Consider the following 22483-nt stretch of genomic DNA (forward strand, 5'->3'; position numbering starts at 1 on the left):
AACCTAGGTTGGTTGGCTTATCATCAGACCTCACCTACAAATTCTGTCTGCAAGAAACCTAACTGTGCCAAACAGTCTTCACCTATACTAGTACGTGTGCTTCATGTGTGTAAGATTATGTTGTTGCTCATAGAACATCACTTTCTTTGCATTTCTTTGCTTACGTCTATAAATTACAACAACAATTTATGTATTAGGTTGTTAAGTGTATCTATGAAGATGTAAATTGCTGCCAAACATTGTCTGATCGCACTGATTAATATGTTATGCGTGGATCAAAGAGCAAATGCGGAGAATAAAATACACGTATTCAATCGAATGTGAGTGCAGAGTACTTGTACATATCGATACTGGTGAACTGTAAAAATATGCATTCATCATTTTTTATTTGCGATTTATTTCCTATAAAGCTCAGATAGCTGTAATAAATTCAAAGATTGCGTGAGTGATCGCGCATTGTGTGCGTGTATGAACGAATTTTCGCGTTCTTATAGACTTTATGGGAATATACAACAAACAAGTGGTCTGTTATTTGTATGTAATAATTGTAACTATTAACTATAGCTTCTAAATTTATTAAGAGTAGTCGAAATGTAGTATTTGTGTATTTGAAAAATTTATTTAAAAATGCTCAACAACTGAATCAAAAAATACTAGGGTGATCATAGATTTTGTAAAAAAATTTAAGGCTCTACAAAAAGATCTCTTACGATACGTAAACCTAACCGTTTAAGAGATATTAACGGTTGAAGTTTGATTATTTTATGAATTTTATAATTCAATGGGAAAAAAAATTTTGAATCGGAAAACTCATATTTTTGTAGGTAATTTACTGCACTACAAAAATGAAACGAGATATTTTTTTATATCAAATAGTTGAAAGAAAGATTTAAAATTTTCTATTTGATAATAAGCAAAAACCAAAAAAAAAAAAACGTTAACTTCGGTTGCACCGTAGCTATAATACTCTTCCCAATTTTCCTTAGAAGAACTTGATTTCCATTCGTTCCAAATTTCGTGAAGATATCTCGTCAAATGAAAAAGTTTTCCATGCAGCTATATGCGATAAAAAAATGAGCAGATTCTTGGCGAGAGACGGTCATATGCTAAACTTTAGATCGATATCTCAAAAACTGAGAGACTTGTTCGCGCATATACAGATAGACTGACGGACAGACGGACATGTCTCTGACGTTTTCTTTTGGGTGTTACAAATTTCGCGCTAAACTTAATATACTCTGTTCAGGGTATACAAATAGAAAACTGAAACTTCCCGTTACAAATAAAAGCTGCTAGTTAGAGAAACTTTCTTAAAGGTGTCTACGAAAATATTTTTCAGAATACCAAGCAGAAAAATAAAATTTCGTTTGTTTTGACCACCCCTCTAAATACCGTTTACTTGTGACCAATGATTTCGGTAGCACTTCCTGCTGCGATGCTTCCAACTCATCTACTCCCATTTTAAACGCCGCTTATGTTTATTTCTATAGCCCATAATTGGTTTCTATTCTGTGTTGCTTATAAAAAAGTCAAAATTTTGAATGAATAAATATGTGGTTTTATAATTTAGCACTAAATTATACATGACTGTGTGCCGAAATTAACACTTTTAATTAAAATGACAATGCGTGTGCGCACAAGGTACCCGCATTGTTCCACTAAGTATTATAAGGCAATAAATTAGGCGAGAAAAAAATTGTATAATAGCTTTCGCAGGCAATAAATGAAAGTAAGCTTGAAATATCTCGCCCTGAGAAACTATAGAGACATCATTTGTGTGGATTTATGTCGAATTTTTATTTGGATTTCAAGGGCTCCACTTAACTGGCTTCGCGTTAGAGACATTAAAACATACGCATAAAATTTATGGGCGCTCATGTTTAACATAAGCTCGGCTTATTGTTAAAAAATGTTGATTTCATTGATAATGATCTTGCCGCACCAGATTTTAAGCTACTTGTCATTTAATTATAACTAAATCAATTTTTCTGACTACACAAACACACACACACACATAAATTGAAACGCTTCTTGGCGGTTCAGGTTTCGTGACTCTTTTCATATGCTAATAGTTTGCTCTATACAAAAGCTAAGTAAGATTTATTGAATATCTTTGTGGAACTGCATACATCGCTAATCGCCGTCGGTACAATTTATTTTAGCTTCGTGTTTTTATTTTATTTCGACTTATCTATAAATTTTAGAAGATCTCATTAATAACAGACGCACCGACAATTTGAAGCAAAATTTGCAGAGGTTTTGGGTGTTTGAAAATGTTGGAGAAGCTGTTTTTGGCTTTCTTGGTGAGTGAACTATTTAGCTTTAGTGCAAAAGTAGTGTAAGTAGATTTTATAAAATATTTTTTTTATTACTATTACAATGTATCGAATGGAACATAGTTTAAAGACCCCGATATTTAAAAAGTTGTTTACTACATTTACTGCCCGTCAATTCTAGAGAATCCCGGTCTCTATCGAAATCGAAATTATAAGATCTTAATAAAACAAGATCACAGCAATTAAGGAAAGCTCTTGTTCTGACAAAGTTTGTGCTCACACAAGAGTGTGCTTATATAGATAGCTAAGCGGCTTTGAAATCAGTAAAGTCTCTAAGGGACTAATCAAATTTAGCGAAAGAGTGGCAATGTGCAATAAGTTCCAGGTCATAATGATATCCCTGGTTAGTCTGAAGTAGACGAACTAGCCAGATCAGGCACCACCCTACAATGGGAATCCAAAAAAGAAGGAATTTATATGCTTCTGTATATATTTTATCGACAAACATGTTATAGACATAGCGGATTCTCGCTAAGCATTCAGACATAGCATAAATGGAATATTAGCCGCACATGCCGATTATTAAAATTCAAATGGAATGACATAAGAACTCTAGTAGGAGTGCTAACAGGTCACGAGCTAATTGGCAGATATGTCAGCAGACTGGGAACACCATACGATGCCGATTGTAGAACATCTTGCGAATGCAAGGCTTTGTGTTGGGAAAATACTCCAAATTATTGGCCGAGAGTGTCTTGACGATGTCTCTAATAAAAATTTTTGTACTGATGAATTTTATCAGGAGCATAGGGTGGTTCAGAGAGGAATTGCTGAAGCGAGGGGATTATAGTTCCTGTGATTTCACAGTATTCCCTAATAAGACAAGAGGTTCGATGGTTTTTTCAGTATTTTCAGTATTTCTATTTGGGATTTTGTGAGTTTAGTTCTTCCTAAGACAGATGTCATGCAATTTTAAAACGAAACTTTGATACTTCTATAGAAACTGCTATAGATAACTGTTTTTTAATTATTTCAGGCCATCCATGCCACTGGGATCATCACTGGACTCTCGGCTAACAGTGGGTCAGTCAGCTGTGGCGGTTTGATTTGCCGACCAATTACGGGTATCTTTACTCGTGATCCTTTACCAGAAGACGCTTACGTGCACGTAGCCACAATACCAGCAGGATCTTCAAATATTTCTATAATTGAACTGGGAAACAGCATAAATTTGCTCGGTAAAACAAACAAAATTTTTAATTTAATCTATAATATATATTATTTCCTTTGATTCCGATTTGAGCGTATGCCACAATTTTATTACATACTAATCTCTTGTAGTGCTGCGTACACCCGATCAGAAATATATATTCAATGGCGATAATGTGGCTTCAGATAGTGGCGCCTATGAAGCTGTGGGTGCCGTTTTCGACTACCATCGTATAGATGGATTACAGCATGGCGATGGTGTCACCGAATGGATTACTTGTTTGGGACCCATTAGAGAAATGCTAGAGTTAATGGTGATTAAATATCAATTTCATAATTAGCACAATGCTTAGTGAATACTATTTTGTATACAACAGATATATAGCAAATCTTCGAATCCGGGTATCAAGTATGAGTATCTGCTGCCTATCACATCAGACTCCGAGGAGAATGAGTTATCAGTAGAAAGTGAAGGCTTCTTGAAAAATGGTCCAGAGGAAAGTTTTGCAAGTAATTCGCGGTCGGGTCGAAGACGTCGCTTCAATTGGAAAGTTGTTGGCTTCAGCGCCTGTTCCAAAACTTGCGGAGGCGGCATACAAACACCAATTGTGCGTTGTGTTCGCGAGAATCCCGTTCGCTACTATTCGCAACGCCGTTGCATGCATTCTGAAAAACCAATGCTTAATGAAAATCTTCTGCGCTGTAATACCCAGCCTTGTCCCGCATATTGGCGCATAGAGGACTGGAGTGAATGCCATTGTCAACAGGGCGAAGGTTATCGTGAGCGTGATATAAGCTGTGTGCAAGAACTCGCTTCCGGTATTGTTATACACGTTGACAACTCAGCGTGTATCGATGAGATGCCTAATCCGCGCAAACCATGCGACTGTCCAAAGAATAGACGGCGTTCACATGCTGCCCGCTATCGTACGGCACATGCGGGGGCCAACGGCACTAATCATCGTGGGCGCGATAAGAACGACAAATCTGGCTTTTGGTTAATGTCCGATTGGAATCAGTTCTGTTCGGTTGAATGTGGTGCAGGTGTCGAATATCGCACGATATTCTGTGATCGTACAAAGCCGAATACTGATCGTTGTGACTCGCGTACTACGCCAGAAATGACTCGTCCATGTGAACGAGAACGTGATTGCGACAAAGGTGAATGGTTCACAGGTCCGTGGTCACCATGTAATGGTAACTGCTTCAATTTGACACGCAGTCGAGCCGTCTACTGCATACACAATCATGAAATAGTTAAGGATGCGGATTGTAAGCCTGAATTAAAACCACAGTTGGGGGAGAATTGTTCGCACGAAGAAGTGGAATATTGTGGACCACGTTGGCATTACTCTGAATGGACAGAGGTATGAAAAGCTATTATATTTGCGAAAAGCATAACTTTTATTTTTTCTCTCCGATTTAGTGTTCGAAATCGTGTGATGGCGGCACTCAACGACGTTCGGTCAAATGCTTAGAGTACGATGAACGCGAGGCAGCAATGCGTGAGTCGGCGAAGTGTCGGTATTCTCTGCGTGAACCGATCTATCGCAGTTGTAACACTCAAAGATGCGATGGTAAGATACATAACAGGAGTGGGAGATTTGCTTATAATAAATCGAGAAAAAATTTATAGTTTTAAGATTTTTTTAAATTTGTATTTGCTTTAATATTATTAAAAAAGTATACAAAAATGATATAAGCTCAACTTGGATAATTTGGTTTTTGGCTAAATTTTTTTTATTAGTTTTTAAAACTTGAGACTTTAAATAAAGTATAGTCGTTTATAGAAAACATAAACCTCGAAATTAAGGAAGTGCTAAAATGTTTCTTTTGGCGAAAAGAAGAATTTGTCCATATAAAGAAAGTACAATACAATTGACAGGAGGACATGATAGCACAGGGTGTTACCTTTTTGCTTGAACAACTGGTATAGTTCGTTCGATTCACTACCCTCCAACGCTTGGCGAATCAGAAAGAGGTCATCACTTTTTAAACCTACTACAGCTTACTTTCTTTTACGAATTAATTCAAAGTGCCAACACTGGCGCGTGCACCCAAACAATTTGTTTCAACAATACAAATCCTCCTATATTTCTTGATATTTAATGCTGTCGGTGCATTTTAAATATCAAATTTAATTAATGAAGACGTAGTCCTCCATTCTCTTGTTTTAAGCTTGATATCTTATAAGACTGTGTTCACACGAGTACTCTTTTGCCGCACAAACCGGTTTTTTGTAGGCGAAGAGACGACGAGAAAAGACGAAGGAACTGTTCCGATCGTGCTGGGCTGACACGCTTTGTGTTCCTGTTTGTAATATTTCGCTGCTACGCAATTTGGCATTTCTTTTCATTTGAAATTCTTTCCATGGTTGCAATAGCGCTCTGCTTCAAAGGAATAGTTACATCATGTTCAGAATTTGATTTTTATTATAATTTTTGTATATAATAACCGTATATTTAATATCCATAATATAATTATAATGCTTTAAAACGGGGTTAATAATAAGTTAATAAGTCTAAAAATTAGGTAATCACAAATGTTTGTTCACCACGTGCGTGAAACGTAGAAGAATGTGCGAATGTGATATGAAGGAAAGTGCAGAAAATTGTTTGAATCAAGTTGACGAACTCATGTCATTCGTGTGAATGCAATGAGCGTCACGGAAAGAGAATTTGCCTATAATGAGCGACAAAAGAGTCCTCTTGTATACATTACATTATCTATGTTATGAATGCAAAATATTTTATATAAAAAATGCTTTGAAATAAATTTAATATTTTTTGTTTTAATTTATGAATAAATTGGGTATATGTATATAAATTTCTATATGAATAATAAATCTCTCACTTATTCTTTCAGAACCGCATTTAGAGTTACTGCAAAATGATGTTGCAATCTCCTGTGTGGACGAGTTCAACAACTGTCAGTGGGCTGTCAAGGCGAAGCTCTGCAATTATGATTACTACAAGCAAAATTGCTGTTACTCCTGTGGTGCCGCCTAATTACACACAAAACTGCGTGGAGGGGTACTTAGTAATAAAATATGCTACAATATTTAATTAGCATAATTTTTAGTTTTTATTTCGTTTTCTGTTTTATATGTATTTGAAAAATTAAGCGTATTATTCTTATTTGCATAGCGAAAAAAACGATTTGTACTCTGTTTTACCTACGAAAAAGCTACAAAGTAATCGATTCGATTTGTTCAATTAATGCAAATTCTTAAAAAAAAATATTTATCTAAAAGCTTTTGTGTGAAATTAAGCTTTACACGTAGGTATTTTCTAAGTATTTATAATAATGAAGTTAGAAATAATTATTTAGTTGGTATTTGTTCTCTGAGTTCTGTAAATTAATGCGCATGAGTGTAATTCAGAAATGAGCAAGAAATTATTTTGTATTTTACCTTTGATTTTTATTAATATCGTATATGTATTTATTTGTAAGGCACATTCCATATACATGCGTACATATACAGCTGTACTTGCAATATTGAGCAGCCGATTTTGCATTCAAGTGCTTAATTTAGCTTAATACCCTTGCGACAAAGTATTTCTTTTTTGGAAACAGACAGTTCCCGATATTTGTCTAATTTAAATCACTTTACTGACTTTTACTTTAAACATTTTTATTATTTCGAAAGATTTCTTTAATTATTTGAAACGAGTGAGAGTATTTCTCATTTTTTAAACGAAATTACATTACTGAACTGTTAATAATCGGACAACATAATTTAAAAATAACTTTTAAGTTCGATCATATAACAATTGAAAACACTTCTCAACTAGGCTTTACACGGTAAAATGTTCGAATTTCTAAAAACCGTGTTATTTCTTTTAGAAAACATTAAATGCAATAATTTAACTAATGTGTTCTAATAGTTTTATGTTCCGTCTAATATTTTACATAAGCAAGTTAATTCCGTAATATATTATAACTAATTTATATATACGAGTACATATTTACTCAAATTATTTTTATTTTCTATCACCTTTTAAGTTTAAGCGACCATTTAGCATAAAACTGACAAACAAACAAAAGTACATAAAAAACGAAGTGCAAAAAAAAATTATATTTTACTAATTAATAAATTTCACTCTTTTGTAAGAAAAACTAAACAATCGCATTTTAATTGTATTTATCAATTTTGCCTTGATTAGTTCGCTGAAAAAGTTTTTATTGCGATTGAAATTTCCGCGCAAGTGATGCGTTCTACTAAAATAGTAAGTTGGTTGCGTTAGGGTTTTCGTGTTGCTACTTCGTTTATGAAACATACTCCAATATTCTGATAATATTCACGAAGGAATGAGTTATTCAAAGATATTATGTTTGCATTGGTAGTTGCGTTTTATTAACGCACCCATTCAACCAAAAGTGAGATTGGTCGCTGAAGAAAAATTTCTTCCGGAAGTCGAGGTCGGTGGCGATCTTGTTTTGGGCCCATTCAACGAACGTGTGACACGCTTGTTGGTCGTTCGGTTTAAATTCTTGCACGAGTTGCATTTTGTAAGCTCGCAAACCAAGATCCTTCCGCAAAATCTTCCACAAAGTGCATTGGCACAGCTCCAATAGTTGCGTGCGATGGCGGATGGACTCATGCGGGTCTTCTTCGATAGTCTGCTCCACAGCATCAATAGCGGATTTGGTGCGCACTGTATTATGCGCATTATCCACTCGAGTAAACGTGGTGTGAAATCAATCCATAGTTGCACGAATTACCGACTCTGCTGAGCGATTATGTCAGCCAAATATTGGACGCCGCGTGCGATGCCTTGCGCAAATCAAACCATATTTTGATAAAAATCTGCATGATCCAAACGTTGTTGCGGAGTAAGTCTGTTCATTATAAAATGGCAAGCCTAAGTATAACTCAAGTAACAGCTGTCAAAAAGATTAGTTCCGAAAAAAGTTTTGACTCATTGAAAACCACACGTCTAAAAAAGAACCACCCGTTAGTTTTTGAATTACAGTCTTCAGTACTCCTTCAGTAAATCTTTCAACAAGTATTTCTCAAAACATAGAAAGAAAGAAATATAATAATTTATATATAGTAATAAAAGAAATTTTTTAGATTTCAATGAAAGCCGAAATCACTGCGGCAGTGGAGAACATTGTTTTTAGCGGCGTCGAAAATTGCGCGTAATTCGCAAAATTTTTAATTTTTTTAAATTTAGCTGTATATTTTTAAAATATGTATATATATATATATAATATGTATATATATACTCTTAAAATTTCAAAACAATTGATTAGATAGTTTTTGTTTTAAATCTTAAAAATAGCCTTATTAGACGGTCAAACTATGATGCATCCCTTAAACAGCATAGATTGGCGCTAATGTGGTCTTGTAGGATCCCATGTTGACCCAGATAATGAAGTGGTTATTCTCTAATGGTTGTATTAGTTTTCTGGCAATTATGCAGACATAAATATGACTTCCCCATCAACAATCTAGTAAAATTGCTTACACTGTAAAAAAGTAAATGGATTTCACTTGTAGCTTTGAATATTTAATTAAACACGATACATTTTAGTGCATCATTTAGTATTTTATTGTGGCACCAGAAGTCTAGAAGCACAATAATTGTATAACAGTGCATTTGCTGACACAGCTAGCGTACAGTCTGTCAATAACTTTTCGGAATGTATATACAAGTACAAGTGCAGCCGACTAATCAAAAGCCGCAATCGAACACAAAATGGCAGGCGATTTGTGGAAATTTTCGCTGGCTGAAGGGCATTGGATTGTATATCAAAAATTATTTCACCGAAAGTTGCATACATGGATTTGCATATTTGGTTAAAGAGCAGCTGATTTTGATTGAACAGTAAGTGTGAACTTTAGAGCTTAACTAGTTGAAGTTAAAAAAATCCTAAAATAACATATGTATACCTATATGTTTCTTCGTTAAAACCCACGAAAGTGTGTTTTGGCTGTTACTCTTATTAGTATCTGTGGGCATGTGCACCTTTACGGGTCTGCAGGCGGTGGATAAATATAAGTCCAAAAGCACCGTTATGGGTCTACAACGTGATTTCTACTTCTGGCGCACACCAATACCCAGTTTCACTGTGTGCCCTATGCGCCGTCTAAGTCAAGAGCTCTTCGATAAATATTGTCAGTACGTCTAAATTCAAATATACCGTTAACATATAATATTTTATATATAATGCAAAAAAATGATCGTTTTTCATATTTTTGATCGTTGATTTAAGCAAAAAGAAAATCACGGGTCAGCCGAAAGAGGATCTGTATATCTTCCTTGAGACTTTGGCCAACTCAACATATTTTAACTTCGCCAATATAACTGTACGTCCGAGCATCGATAGCACCTTGGATCGCTTGCGTTTGCGACCTGCGCAGTATATGTCACTGATATATAACTTAACCTTCGACTTCACGCAGAAGGAGGAAGGAAGGGAACACATCAAGCTGAATGATGGCTTTCAGAATTTTTTTGTGCGTCAGGTGCTCACCGAATTTGGTATTTGCTACTTGAGTAACAGCTACTTACACGCTGAGTACACAGCACGCTATTTTTTGTTTGGAAAATATCCGAAGATTGACAAGGAAAATGTTAAAATGTTGTTAGGTAGCTACTTCGATAGCGCATTGTTGATTTTATCGGTACCGAAGGCGTTCGGAAGTATTGGGGTGAGTGTGGCAGGTTTGCTAAAATCAAGTTTGTAAACGATGAAGGTCACGTATAATGATTTTTTTTTTTTTACATTTTTCATTACCTATATACTAAATTTGCATTTCTCTGCAGGTTTTCATACACTCTTCTCATGATGCCTTAAAAATTGAGCAGAAGTTTTTCTATACCAACGAGGCGGTGTACTACAAAGCTGAGACGCGAGAAATTGTTGCCGAAGATGGTTTTGAAAAGTTTAGTTCTGCTATTATTGATAAGATTTAATATTTATACTGTAATTATTTTTTGTAAACTATTTTTTAATGTGTGAAGATCTACCACAGTGGCTCAACGCAATTGCCGCTTTCCGCATGAGTCGAATTTGAAGCATTTTGAAATTTATACTAAAAGCTTTTGCATGCAAGAATGTCGCCTTAATTTGGTCTATAAAAAATGTAAATGCATACCACATTTCTATCCGAACAGAAGTGAGTTAAAAACCTGTAGATATATAACAACTTCAAATAATGTTTATATATTCGAAATATTTTACATTTTAAAGTTAAAAATCCGAAGCCGATTTGCTCTTACACTACGCTTAAGTCCTGTGTGGCTAAAAATGCAGGTACTGGACGTATTGATAGAGTAGAAAAAATTATGCGCATTATTTTTACTTTCAGAATCCTTTCGCCGTTTGCATAGTTCAAGAGCTCGGAAAACTGTACATTGCCATTGTGTGGATTCCTGCTTCAACAGCATTGTGGTTGTGAAAAGTGCGGAGGTAAGAGTTCATTTCGGTTTATAACGGTAATTTGAACAAGTAAGGAAGGTTAACGAAGCTCGTAAAACAATTACAAGTGAGTTTCTAAGCATTATTGATTTCATTACACGCCAGTAGAGAGAGCAAACGATAGACATGCAGAGTTTCAGAGCGCAGTTAAGGCATCTACATCAGAGAACATACAAGAACATTCATTAAAGTGCTCTGTCTATATAACATGTATTTTATTAGAAATGTGTGGATGAGAGAATGAGTTAAACAAAGTTCTCTTGGTATGGTTCCATATATCATGCGTCTCGGTTTTTAATCGGTTTTATTGGGCTTGCAACACATCTTGTTATTATTTTTTGAAATTCTTATACTTTTGAAAGTCTCGTTACTTTGTACAATTATAGTTTGAAACCCTTTATATTATATATAACATAATTGTAATATCACGTGGTAGTCACGCTATTAGTGGACTTCACTACTTCTCTCCCGTTACTTCTACTAGCATATACACGTACTATTTTAATACAACAGAATAGTTCGAAACGTTAATCATTATTTCTCATTTGAATTATAGGTTTTAGCAAATCTCAATATCTTTCAGACTGGTTTTACTGTCGGCCTTGAGGTAACCACTTGGCCATTGGAGTTGCTGAAGCGACAAGTGATTTTTACTTTTACCGATTTGTTGGGTGAGTAATGGAAGTAAAGCCGACAGTTCGTAATTATGCGCATTAAAAGGAAACTAGTTAGTGTTAATAATTAATTCATTACAGTTGCCGTTGGTGGCGCTGCTGGATTGTTCCTTGGTTTCAGCGTTTTGGGTGCCATTGAATTCTTCTACTATTTTTCACTGCGCTTATTATGGTATCTGAGAGGTTACAGATATTAATAGCGAGGCGAAATTTGAAAATGAACAGCCATTTCCGGTTGTTATAAGCCGATTATATACTTATATACATAAATTTTTGGAATATAAAAACATTTTACCGAATATCAACACAATATACTACGAATTACTACTATTTGCTAAACACTATTATTGGCACCTACAAAAAGACTCGAATGCGTGCACACACCATATTTATTTACACGGCTTCGCCCACCGCTGAACTCATCACCGCATAATAAATGCGCAAATCAATATCTTCTAGCTTACTTTGTATATTGCTAAACAAAATTTCAAAAACCTGAAATTAGTCGCAATGAGTTTCTGGGTGAAGAATCACGACGGTTCAACGATTTTGGATAAACCACCGCGCATTGTGCCGCTCTTCAATCCCGGCCAACGGGAGTTTCTCGAAGATGAGCAACGCCAGCGTATACAAATGCAAAAGCGCGCACAAGAGGGCGGGAAATCCACCGAATACTACATCCGCAAACAATCGACGCTGGACGACGCACGTCTACTGGATGAGCACGATTCATTCTACAAGACGACGAAGAGCTTACTCGTGCTCTTCCAAATTATGGGCATAATGCCCATTCATCGCAATCCACCCGACAACAATTTGCCTCGCACAGGCTTCTCGTGGACATCGCGTCAAATGCTATACGCCATATGTATTTTCTCACTCGAAACATTTATTGTGGCGATGGTGTTGCGTGCACGGGTCAGGAACTTTATTGAGCAGCCGGACAAGCATTTCGACGTGGCGATCTATAATATTATCTTCATCAGTTTATTGTTCACGCATTTTCTGCTGCCGGTAGCGAGTTGGCGTCACGGGCCTGAAGTGGCTATCTTTAAGAATATGTGGACGAATTATCAGTATAAATTTTGGCGCGTCACTGGTTCGCCCATCGTTTTTCCCAATCTATATCGCCTCACCTGGGGTCTATGCATATTTTCGTGGGCTCTGAGCGTTGCCGTCAACGTCTCGCAGTACTTTTTGCAACCAGACTTTGAGTTTTGGTACACCTTCGCGTACTATCCCATCATAGCGATGCTGAACTGCTTCTGCAGCTTGTGGTATGTCTTAGATAAACGAAATTTTCGAGGTTTAATGTGAAAATTTGGTCAAAAAGAATAATATAATTTTGGATTCGGATTTTGTATGCATTCTAATCTATAATATCAATTTAAATATTTTTTTGTTTAGGTACATAAATTGCAACGCATTTGGCACGGTTAGCGAAGACCTTGCAAAACATTTGGCAATAACTCTCAAAAGCAACAAGCCGGCAGAAAAATTGACGGAGTTTAGATACCTATGGGTGGATCTCAGTCTCATGATGCAACAATTGGGTAAGTCGATGATGATAATCTCTCTTTAATTGAGAAAATCTACAAAAGCAACGAGCTAGGAATAAAATTTGAAACCCAAGGCGACGTGTCACTCTCGAAGTTTTATGCTCATATTTGCTAGGTTAGTATTCAATTAATTCACAAAAGTTTTTTTTTCCGCTCTGCTGCCTCCAGGTAAAGCATACTCCAACATGTACGGTATGTATTGCCTTGTCGTTTTTTTCACAACACTCACGGCTGCTTATGGTTCTATAAGTGAGATCATGGATCATGGTGCAACATACAAGGAGATCGGACTATTCGTAATTATGTTCTATTGCATGAGCCTGTTGTATATAATATGCAATGAGGCACATCAAGCGTCACGCAAAGTGGGCTTGGATTTCCAAACGAAATTACTCAATGTCAATTTAATTGCTTTGGATACGGCCTCGCAGCGAGAGGTGCAAATGTTTCTGCTTGCGATATCAAAGACACCGCCAATAATGAACTTGGATGATTATGCAAATATTAATCGGGAGCTGTTTTCATCGGTGAGTGGAGAGTCAATGATGTTTCGATGTGAAACATTTCTATATGTGATTAGCTTTTTTTTTCATTTTAGAACCTTACCTTTATGGCCACCTATTTGGTTGTACTGCTGCAATTCAAGATAACCGAACAGAGGGGTTTACGTGAAAATCAATCTCAGTCTAACATGGATTATGGCGTATAAATTTTAAATGAAAATGCGATCTCAGCTTTTGCATATATATTATATATCTATTTATTTGGAGTACCTGCAACTGCCTCAATCTCACCTCTATTATATCATACTGCAACAAAAAATCTCTACTTTATATCAAATTTCTTGGATTTGGGTCTTTTATGTAGAACTACATAAGCATATAATCAAAATATTTACTGCAAAAATCACTATATTCATGTGCGTTGTTTATTTTGCTTCAGTTGTCTTTCTGCAAGGTGAGTATGTATGTGCGCATTTGCATTGGACTTAGTTCCATGACGAAACGATCGTCGCCGTCCGTATACTCCTTCGTTAAAGTCTGCCTTTGCACCTTCAGCTTACGCAGCTTTTCTGCACGCTCGTGATTCAGTTCCTGTGACTCCTCGGTATCACGTTTTAGACGGTTCGTTTGCATTGCCAGCTGTTCATCATCATCTTCTCGTTTATAATTTTTCGCTGGGTCGTAGTATTTAGCATCCAGTAGTGGTCTGTCGGCTCTCAACAAAAGTTGTTGCTGAAGTGACCTTTGGTAAATACCATAAGAATTGTAGCCTATCTCCGGCTCATCTGGTACGAATTCCATGCGTTGGTTATCGCCCAGCCAAGCATTTGCTGCAAGCGTAGTTTCACGAATATCAGCGATTTTTAAACTCGACAATACGCTTTGTACATTAAACTGTACGGCCTTTGAATATTCAGGATCTTCATCTTTTTCAAGTATGTGTTCGAAGCGTACGAGCACTTCGTTCTCGTGCCACGGTTCGAAGCTCATAAGGTGGATATTTTTTGGTAGCTCCAATTCTATGCCGGTGAACTGTAATTTTAATATTTTATTTTAATATGTTTATTTACTAAACAGAAGGTTAAGTTAGATCAACTCACAATGTTAGTGAAATTCTCACGCCAATCAGCATAATCTATTTTCTCAGCATCACTAAAGAAACTCCAGGCAGGTAATAATTTGCGCAACTGCGTGAAACGTTCAATTGCCTGTGTTGTTGGACTTTGCTGTTTCTTTGATGAACCCACAATTAAATAGTGTATTCCGCGCGCTATTAAACCCTCTCCGTATGCGGTTTCATTCAAGGCCTCGTCAACACCAAAGGCATCGTCATGCAATAAACGTCGATGAACCATCAATTCCAAAGAGCCAGCACCCATAGAGCTGCCACCTTGTGCGCGATCCGTTAGTATGGCCATGCGTGCATTATCATCCTCCAAAGCAATCTTCGTGGTGATGGGATAGTAGTTGCCAGCGGTGTGCTCTAATAATTTCACCTTCCAGGTATCACGATGATCTCGCTTACGCTTAAGCATTTCACGACCGTTAGAATCAGTGTAGAAGATACCAGCTGAGTCTATATCCGAATTGAAGCGACTAACAATCTCTTTGCCTTTTCCATCGTCCACTGGAATTGGCCCAACGAGCCATTCAAATTCGGCATGGTGCTGTTGTCGATAGACACGTACCACTTGACTTACCCACTCATTGAATGACTGATGCACCTCCTCCACTAGATTACCACGGTAGATTTTGAGTTTCGGTTGTAGTGAAATCGAACGGACTTGATCGTGGGCGGGACGGAAAATATATGCGCCCGAAGAGCGATTACGGAATTCGCGATTGTTGCCTATGGCGGCTTCGTAATACACAAATTCTTGATTGACTATGCGTGTCATGCTGTCAGCTGTGACAGTTACTAGAAATCCGTTTGTGTCGAAGTTGAGTCGGATATACTAAAATGAGTATTGAAGACGGTGAGTCTTCTACACAAATATATTATAGCTCTAGCTTACCTCATTTCCTATGCTTGTGAAGCTCGATTTGTTTACAGGATCTGGCACAGGTTTCATACGATTACCATTTGTTTTTGTTATATAATAAGATTTATATCCTAGTGGTGGCAGTGAGCTTGCAAGAAAAACAAGTTCATAAAATGCGCCAGATTTTCGGAAATTGAGATCTTGAACTGGTGCAGGGATGGGCAAAAACTGCGTCTCCATTGTCACATCTGAGAAATAAATGTAAAAACGCCTTTAAGGTACGCTAGTTGTATTAATTTATATTTACCATCGAAATCTTTAACCTCATAATTCACGTCCGGTACCGGTATACGCACGAAATCAGAAACCGTTTGAGCCAATGGATTGTACAGAGTCAAAACAAATTTGTCAGCCTGCTCGGGTACTGCACACGAGCTGATGTTGAGTAGTGTGCACGTTTCAAATGTGAACGTATATTCCTTTTTCGGACCAGTAGCCCATCGGCGTTGTCGTGTTCCAGACTCTGTAGCACTTTCGGAAAACGCTGTGTCCACAGTCAGCTGATTTAAGACTTCCTTTGTGTTAGTTGCGCAAGCGCGTATTGCTACTTCCAGATGTCGCGCATAGTCGGCAGCAACAGCTTGCTTTTCGGTGCCGGTAACTGCATCGTGGTGCTGCATGACACCCATTGCTTCACGCATGAATGAGAGATGTGGATTGAATTGGCCAGCGGTATTTGGCGCCATGGCGGTAAGCTGCTTACAAACTTGAAGAAAGTGATTGCCAACGCGTTCGTAACGTTTTAGGGTGGGACGAGAGGTGAAGTAACCCGTCCAATAGGCGTGAGGATCTGAGGCGTATGGGAAGAAATCATCATCTTTTGTTGGCCAGCTTATACCGGCATCGTGCAGAGACTTCAGATAACAGGAGGGTGTTGAATAGAGAAGATTTACATTGGAACCATTTACTTGCCGTTCATTTGTGTATCTGTGCAGAGATAGAAGGAGTATGTGAGACAGTTTCTTCAGCTATTTTGTAAGAATGAATACTTTTTAAAGTTTGATAAATGTTGCCAAAGTTGATGAAGGTTGCTGAAAATTTCGCCTTAAGCTGGTTTCTACTCACTTGATCAACTTATCGAGGTTCTTGAACCAGACATTCGCATCTTGATAGTGAAAATCTTCACCCATTGTAACGAGTATATTATCGGTGCGATAGCCCTTGGACATATTGCGTGAAATTGCGATGAATTCATCGACCTAAAATATATGATATAATGAGAGAAACTCAAAGCTTAAGATGGCCTCCAAGAGCATGGGTATATTAATCGAAAAGTTAGCACGCGAAATTGAGGATACTACTGTATGCTATGTGAGACTGAGAAGAGACTGAGAAATTTCTGCAGTTTCCAAAGTGGTTGTAATGACACGAATTAGTTACTGTTACGGAAAGATTTAAACCAAATTTTGTCAAGCAGCCTTGTCATCAACTTTTAGCCTTTGTTATTTCGTATATATAATATTTCTTAATATTTCCCAAACCTTATCAGTTTATCCAAATTTTTGAAATAGACATTAGCATCTTGATAAGTAAAATCGCCTCCCATCGTTATGATTATGTTGTTAGTGCGATAGAATTGTGCTTGTTCATCAATGAATTTCAAAATATCATTCACCTAAAGTACGTATCCGAATTTAGATTACATGCTTAATTGCATAGCTTTGAAGTACTTGTGATTACAAATTAAAATAACGATTAACTTACGCGGCGCTTAACATTATTATCTGGACTGTGCTTGGCGTCGATTATCGGCTCATCAGCGCAGAGGATGTCGAAACAAAAGCCGGGTGGTGGTTGATATTGGTTATATAAGGCACCAGTGAACAGATTAGAGGAATCGTCTAAAAATATATTAAACATTATCAACGATAATTAGTAACTTGTGCTTTTACTTTTCGAAGAATAATTTTGTTTTGAGAAAAAAATTATATTGAGAGCACAAGACACCCACCCAAGTTAGCCGAAGCGCGCCATATCATCTCCGCTGTTTTAGTTGTCAAACGCTCCATCTTGTCCTGATAATCGAGACGTCCGAAGAAGAGACCATCGAAACCCATTTGTGCAAACATTGAAGCCATTTCACGTGAATGCCCAAACGGATCGATCTGCCAGCCGATGCGTGGACGCGCACACTCACCTAAGGTGTCATTAAGACGCCTAAAATAACAAAATTGGAATTGAATATTTAATTGTTAACATTTTCAAGGCACGCTTACCGCAAACCCCAGGTAAATTGATCGACAATACTCTGATAATGCGCTGTCGCCTCATCATTCATACTCCAGGCGCCACCGATAAACTCTAGGCGACCCTCATTCACCAGCATTTTCACTTGCTCCTGCAGTTCGGGTTCCTGTTCGCGCCACCATTTGAAGAAGAATGCCGATTCAACATAGATGAAACGCTTTTCGGGATCCCGTAGCAGTTCCTGCACTACCGAGTCCAAAATATATTGCACGCCGGCTTTTTGTATAAGTGTTTTACTGCCATAATAATATTGATCGACAGTCTTAAGCCAGCCCACATCATCGTGGGTATGTGGCACAAGATGAACATTCAACATATTGGGTTTGGTTTTGGGGCAGCTCTGAGTCGTTGAATTTTGAAAGAAAGTTTATTGATAGAATTGGAATTACTTATATATGAAAATATTAATTGAGTATTGATTTAAATATCTATCTAATTATTTTATTATTACTCTTAAATTAATTTCGGAAGCTTCACACTTTCAGATCGGACTTGGAATGTGGTTTGTGTTTATGAATTTCAATAAGCTTATGTGGTCAATAATCTCTTTGACGTTTATTTTCTTTATATATTATATTATTATTGGTCCCGCTATAAATTTGTTTGATACATATGTGATGATCAGTACAAAGACTGTATTAACTAAGCATAAAGTCAGTAAAAAAATTCATTAATTTTCTAATAAATAACTTTACTAATCTGTATCTCCCGTTATATAAGAGCGATCTGGTTACGCTATTTGTCTTTAGAAAAGTAAGATTTCGTACTAAAAATTCTAAGTCCGAACTTTCATTCGGATCTGTACTGTAAACAATCGGATCGTTTGAAGGTGTCAATCGCTCAGAAGCGGCTAGCTTTGGCCAATGGGAGAGGAATTGTGTGCTATCCGCACAACGTCAGGCCACACACATCCATTGTGACTCGTCTGAGGTTATGTGAGCTTATACTTCCACTGTATACTTCGCACCTAGAATCGAGTGATTACTACCTTTTTCCGTCTATGGTAAATGAGTTTGCTAGTGAAAAATTAGCCTTAAGAAAAGCTTGTGAAAATCGACTGTACCAGTGTTTTGTCGTTTTGCCAAGAGACGAGGGGTTCTTTGAGAGTGGGAGTATTAATTTACTTCAAAATGCCAACAAGTCAGCGAACAAAACAGTGCATAATTCACCTTAATCTGATCTTTCCAACTATGCTAAATAAAACCTTTATTTAAGACAAAAATAATGGGTTTTTTTACGAACCTTTACATAGGTAGAATAGTAGACATGGAAGTTATGTGCATGTAGAAAAGTACCATTTGTTCGAACCTCAATTGACCTTATATGATAATTCCGGGAAATTAATTTGCATATGTAATCATTATGCACAGAATCAAGTAAAATTAAAATGAAAAAGTTCCAATGAACTTTACAGTCATTTTGACACTGTTCATGTTCATAACCTTCGCTAAAGTGAAAATGAAAAATTTAAAAACCTATCGTATAAGACTTATGCAAAACTTTCGAAGAATGTTATAAGACAAGCTGACATACGCCCAGAAGAAGAATAGTGGCTAAATGAGCCTACGTCGTCCCGAAAACATACACGCCAACACTCCTAACACAATCTACACATCAACTAACACAATCTACATCACACATCAGCAACATTCACCACATCACCTCTCGCAACATTCACCATACACCTCACACTACCACCCAGGATATCCAACACACCGGCGATCACCCCACCAACCATCAACAAAACCAAAACACGGGTAGCGGCTGGCCTCTTTTGCGTATCAAAATTCGAAGTGGACATCTCGTCACCGTGCTGATTCCCGTAGAAGTGTCGAACCTGAACCGGACAATCAATCCATTTTTCTTTTTTTTAATGCGCTGCGTCGCAAGTGACATTGTATCAAGTGGGTGTTAGATATATTAAAATTCAGTTTACTCGATTACTGCGAAAAATATTCAAGTGTATTCAATTATTGCGAAATGATATTGAAGTGTGAGTGGTGAGTGTAATACTTCCAAAGGGTTGGAAAATAGACAAATAGAAAGTACATATTATGTATTTTTGGATGTTTGAGCATTTTGTGGGGGTTATTCGTAAATGAGACCTTTCATTAATGAAATCTTCGTAACTCTGTTTTGGACAGGATTTTTTCTTTAAAAACCTTTCTTATCAGAACGTGTTTTAGGCTAAGTGTTTCTGGTTTTCTTGCCGTGTGTACAGAGAGTATTTTGTGTCTTATACTTCATATATAAACACCCTTTTTCGAGGTCATTGGATGTATACTCTATGCAAGTTGGCATCTAGTCCTATTTTTATGTTTATCTATACATTTTTTTTCGTAGTTGTTCTTGTTCGTGTAGGTAAATATTTAGACGTTGTAAATAAGTGGGTGTCGATGTAAGCAAACAAAGAAAAAATTAAAAGTAAATACATTTTTTAAATACTTTATATTTATTTGTAATGGAATTCCATGTTTCGAAGTAAAAGATCTTGTCAATAGATAAACTTAAATGATTTTGTATATTATTTTAAACAAGCTTGTAGTATATTATTTATAGTATCTGTGATTACATGTCAAGTCAATATAAAGCAAATATGCATATAAATCAACATATTATATGTATTCATCGCACTTTCTTATCACTCACCTCATAACCGCATTTCTTTACGACCGCTATTTTTTCCTGTTCTGCACTTTGCGGACGCGCTTCGCCTAAGTTGTTATGCAGCGCACATAAAAAGAAAATCATAAACAAGTTCAGGGTATTGCCGAATGGGCAGCTACTTGCAGTTGAATGCATTTTGTTCACCAACCTAATGGCAAGCACATAGAATTTATGTCTTCTAAAACGCGGACACACACGCACACAACACACTGTCAATAAAAAAGAACTGGAAATCTCACAAAATAAAACGAAAAGTTGAACAATGAAAGTTCACTTAAGCCGCTGATAAAATTGATTATTATTATGTTTTTTTTTGTTATTGTTTGTGCGCACTTGTTGTGCCTGAATTAATTTGATTTCTACTATCGAATCTACAAACCGTTCTTAAGCGCACTCGAGAAATCGCGGTCGCACACTAAGCCGCTAAACGCGTTTTCATTTGCATAAATAGCCGGTAGCCTGAGCTGGACTTGGAGAACCGCTCAAAGACGATTTGAGTGATTGAGTTAGAATATAGGAAACTGAGTTGGTCATATATGTAAGTACTCATTTCAAACTGAGATTTTAGTGATGGATGAATATGTAGTGATTTGTACTTGAAAAAGGAGTGTTTAAAGCTCTCTAATTGAAAGTTTTACTGGTTTAGTTCACTCCTCAGTTATTGCAAGGTATTCTTGCTACTTGAACTGTTTTCAACTTACCTTTTTTATATCCTGAAGGGTGTGGATTATGTTCGCCAGAAAGTCTGGCACAGCCGGAAGATAACATCGGAGACCCTATCAAGTATATATAATGTCTATGTTAAATGTATCATTAATAGAATTTGTTAATATGAGTCAAATATACACGAATTTGTTCAACTTGTTGACAATTTGAGGGTAAAAGCGTCTTATTAACAAAAATTTGGGACAGTCCATTTTAACAGTTTCTTCTAAGGCGAATTTTTTACCAGCAAAATCCTTCGTTATTGACAGGAACCGGTATTGACTTGATGCCAGCTCCAAACTATAGGGTGGAAGCAAAAAACATCCCACTTATTTCAGACGGTACAATTATTGACAGTACAGGTACAAATTAATAGTTTGGCTGTGAGGGAATCATTGATATAATAGATAGTAGTATTTTCTGTCAATCCAACTAAGCCACTCCTGACAGTAAATCGATGAGCTTTTTCGCATTAACTTGTATGTCATCGGGCCTTTTTTATATTCAGCCTTATATAAATGGGACCAATCGGTTTTTTGTGCCATGATTAGCTTCTGTGCAATCGATCGGCTCTACGATTTTCATTATTTCATCGATATTGTAGTTAACTGGTCCTTCAGAGCGTTGTGCTTCTTTGACATCAAAATTACCGAAACGAATCGACAAAATTGAGCATGTATAGTGTCAGGACCATAAACTCCATTTATATTTTCAGTCGTTTGGCTTGCGTTTTCACCTTTATCGAAGAAAATTTTGATTTTATAGTGTATTTTCGCTTTGCTTGTGTCCATCTTTGCGCCGTGTTTAAATCAAGCAATCACAAATTTGTCGAAAAATGATTTTTAGTACACAATTGTATCTTAATGCCGTATTGCGAAAGCAAATTGCGGTTATACAATAAACGCGAAACACAGATTGCCAAAGCCATCTATGGAAAAAATATTGGATTTCTTTTCGTTTGACCTAAATAAGTTCTAGTAGAGCTATAAAAGTAAAAGATAACTAAAAAGGTATAAAATAGTTATAATTCGAAGTTCCAACTAAAAGCCGTGACGTCCTTACTTGCTATAATTTGCGGTCATCAGTGTATTCGCTCACTTACTCATTCATACTCAAAACAGATTTTGTAGATATGTAGGTACATACATAGCTATTTAACACTGTTTATTT

General features: G+C 36.7%; 4 protein-coding genes across 8 annotated transcripts in view; 3 read left to right on the forward strand and 1 right to left on the reverse strand.

The window, feature by feature from the left end:
• Nucleotides 1-7612, forward strand: part of loh (lonely heart) — a 78946-nt gene extending 71334 nt beyond the window's left edge. Inside the window, exons 2-7 of one of the 4 annotated variants that reach the window (XM_036360072.2) lie at nucleotides 2205-2303; nucleotides 3313-3514; nucleotides 3618-3799; nucleotides 3863-4852; nucleotides 4912-5062; nucleotides 6351-7612. In XM_036360072.2, the coding sequence (XP_036215965.2) occupies nucleotides 2274-2303; nucleotides 3313-3514; nucleotides 3618-3799; nucleotides 3863-4852; nucleotides 4912-5062; nucleotides 6351-6493 (1698 nt within the window). In that variant the 5' untranslated portion in view covers nucleotides 2205-2273 and the 3' untranslated portion in view covers nucleotides 6494-7612. The remainder of the gene's footprint in view (nucleotides 1-2204; nucleotides 2304-3312; nucleotides 3515-3617; nucleotides 3800-3862; nucleotides 4853-4911; nucleotides 5063-6350) is intronic. The other 3 variants (XM_036360073.2, XM_036360074.2, XM_070107241.1) reach the window with 3 other exon arrangements.
• A 1522-nt stretch (nucleotides 7613-9134) lies between these two features.
• Nucleotides 9135-11800, forward strand: ppk10 (pickpocket 10). Its single transcript, XM_036360083.2, has 9 exons — nucleotides 9135-9319; nucleotides 9392-9613; nucleotides 9708-10146; nucleotides 10262-10380; nucleotides 10460-10614; nucleotides 10689-10751; nucleotides 10807-10907; nucleotides 11473-11587; nucleotides 11672-11800. The coding sequence occupies exons 1-9, from the start codon at nucleotides 9135-9137 to the stop codon at nucleotides 11785-11787; spliced, it is 1515 nt and encodes a 504-aa protein (XP_036215976.2). The 3' UTR covers nucleotides 11788-11800.
• Nucleotides 11801-11811: 11 nt separating this feature from the next.
• Nucleotides 11812-13888, forward strand: LOC106625916 (gustatory and odorant receptor 21a). The gene is made up of 4 exons (XM_036360082.2): nucleotides 11812-12867; nucleotides 12998-13143; nucleotides 13318-13676; nucleotides 13748-13888. Exons 1-4 carry the CDS (start codon nucleotides 12101-12103, stop codon nucleotides 13856-13858), a joined length of 1383 nt encoding a protein of 460 aa, XP_036215975.2. The 5' UTR covers nucleotides 11812-12100; the 3' UTR covers nucleotides 13859-13888.
• On the reverse strand, nucleotides 13880-21025 carry LManII (Lysosomal alpha-mannosidase II). 2 transcript variants are annotated; one of them, XM_036360080.2, is made up of 9 exons: nucleotides 20591-21025; nucleotides 17911-18281; nucleotides 17646-17851; nucleotides 17399-17535; nucleotides 16760-16893; nucleotides 15942-16621; nucleotides 15668-15882; nucleotides 14753-15607; nucleotides 13880-14684 (listed from the first exon to the last, which is right to left on the reverse strand). In XM_036360080.2, exons 1-9 carry the CDS (start codon nucleotides 20741-20743, stop codon nucleotides 14088-14090), a joined length of 3348 nt encoding a protein of 1115 aa, XP_036215973.2. In that variant the 5' UTR covers nucleotides 20744-21025; the 3' UTR covers nucleotides 13880-14087. The 2 variants fall into 2 exon arrangements, with proteins under 2 accessions (XP_036215973.2, XP_036215972.2); XM_036360079.2 differs by lacking the exon at nucleotides 16760-16893 and adding an exon at nucleotides 17176-17309.
• Nucleotides 21026-22483: the final 1458 nt, after the last annotated feature.

This window comes from Bactrocera oleae, chromosome 3 (assembly GCF_042242935.1).
Source record: "Bactrocera oleae isolate idBacOlea1 chromosome 3, idBacOlea1, whole genome shotgun sequence".
Lineage (NCBI taxonomy): Eukaryota > Metazoa > Arthropoda > Insecta > Diptera > Tephritidae > Bactrocera > Bactrocera oleae.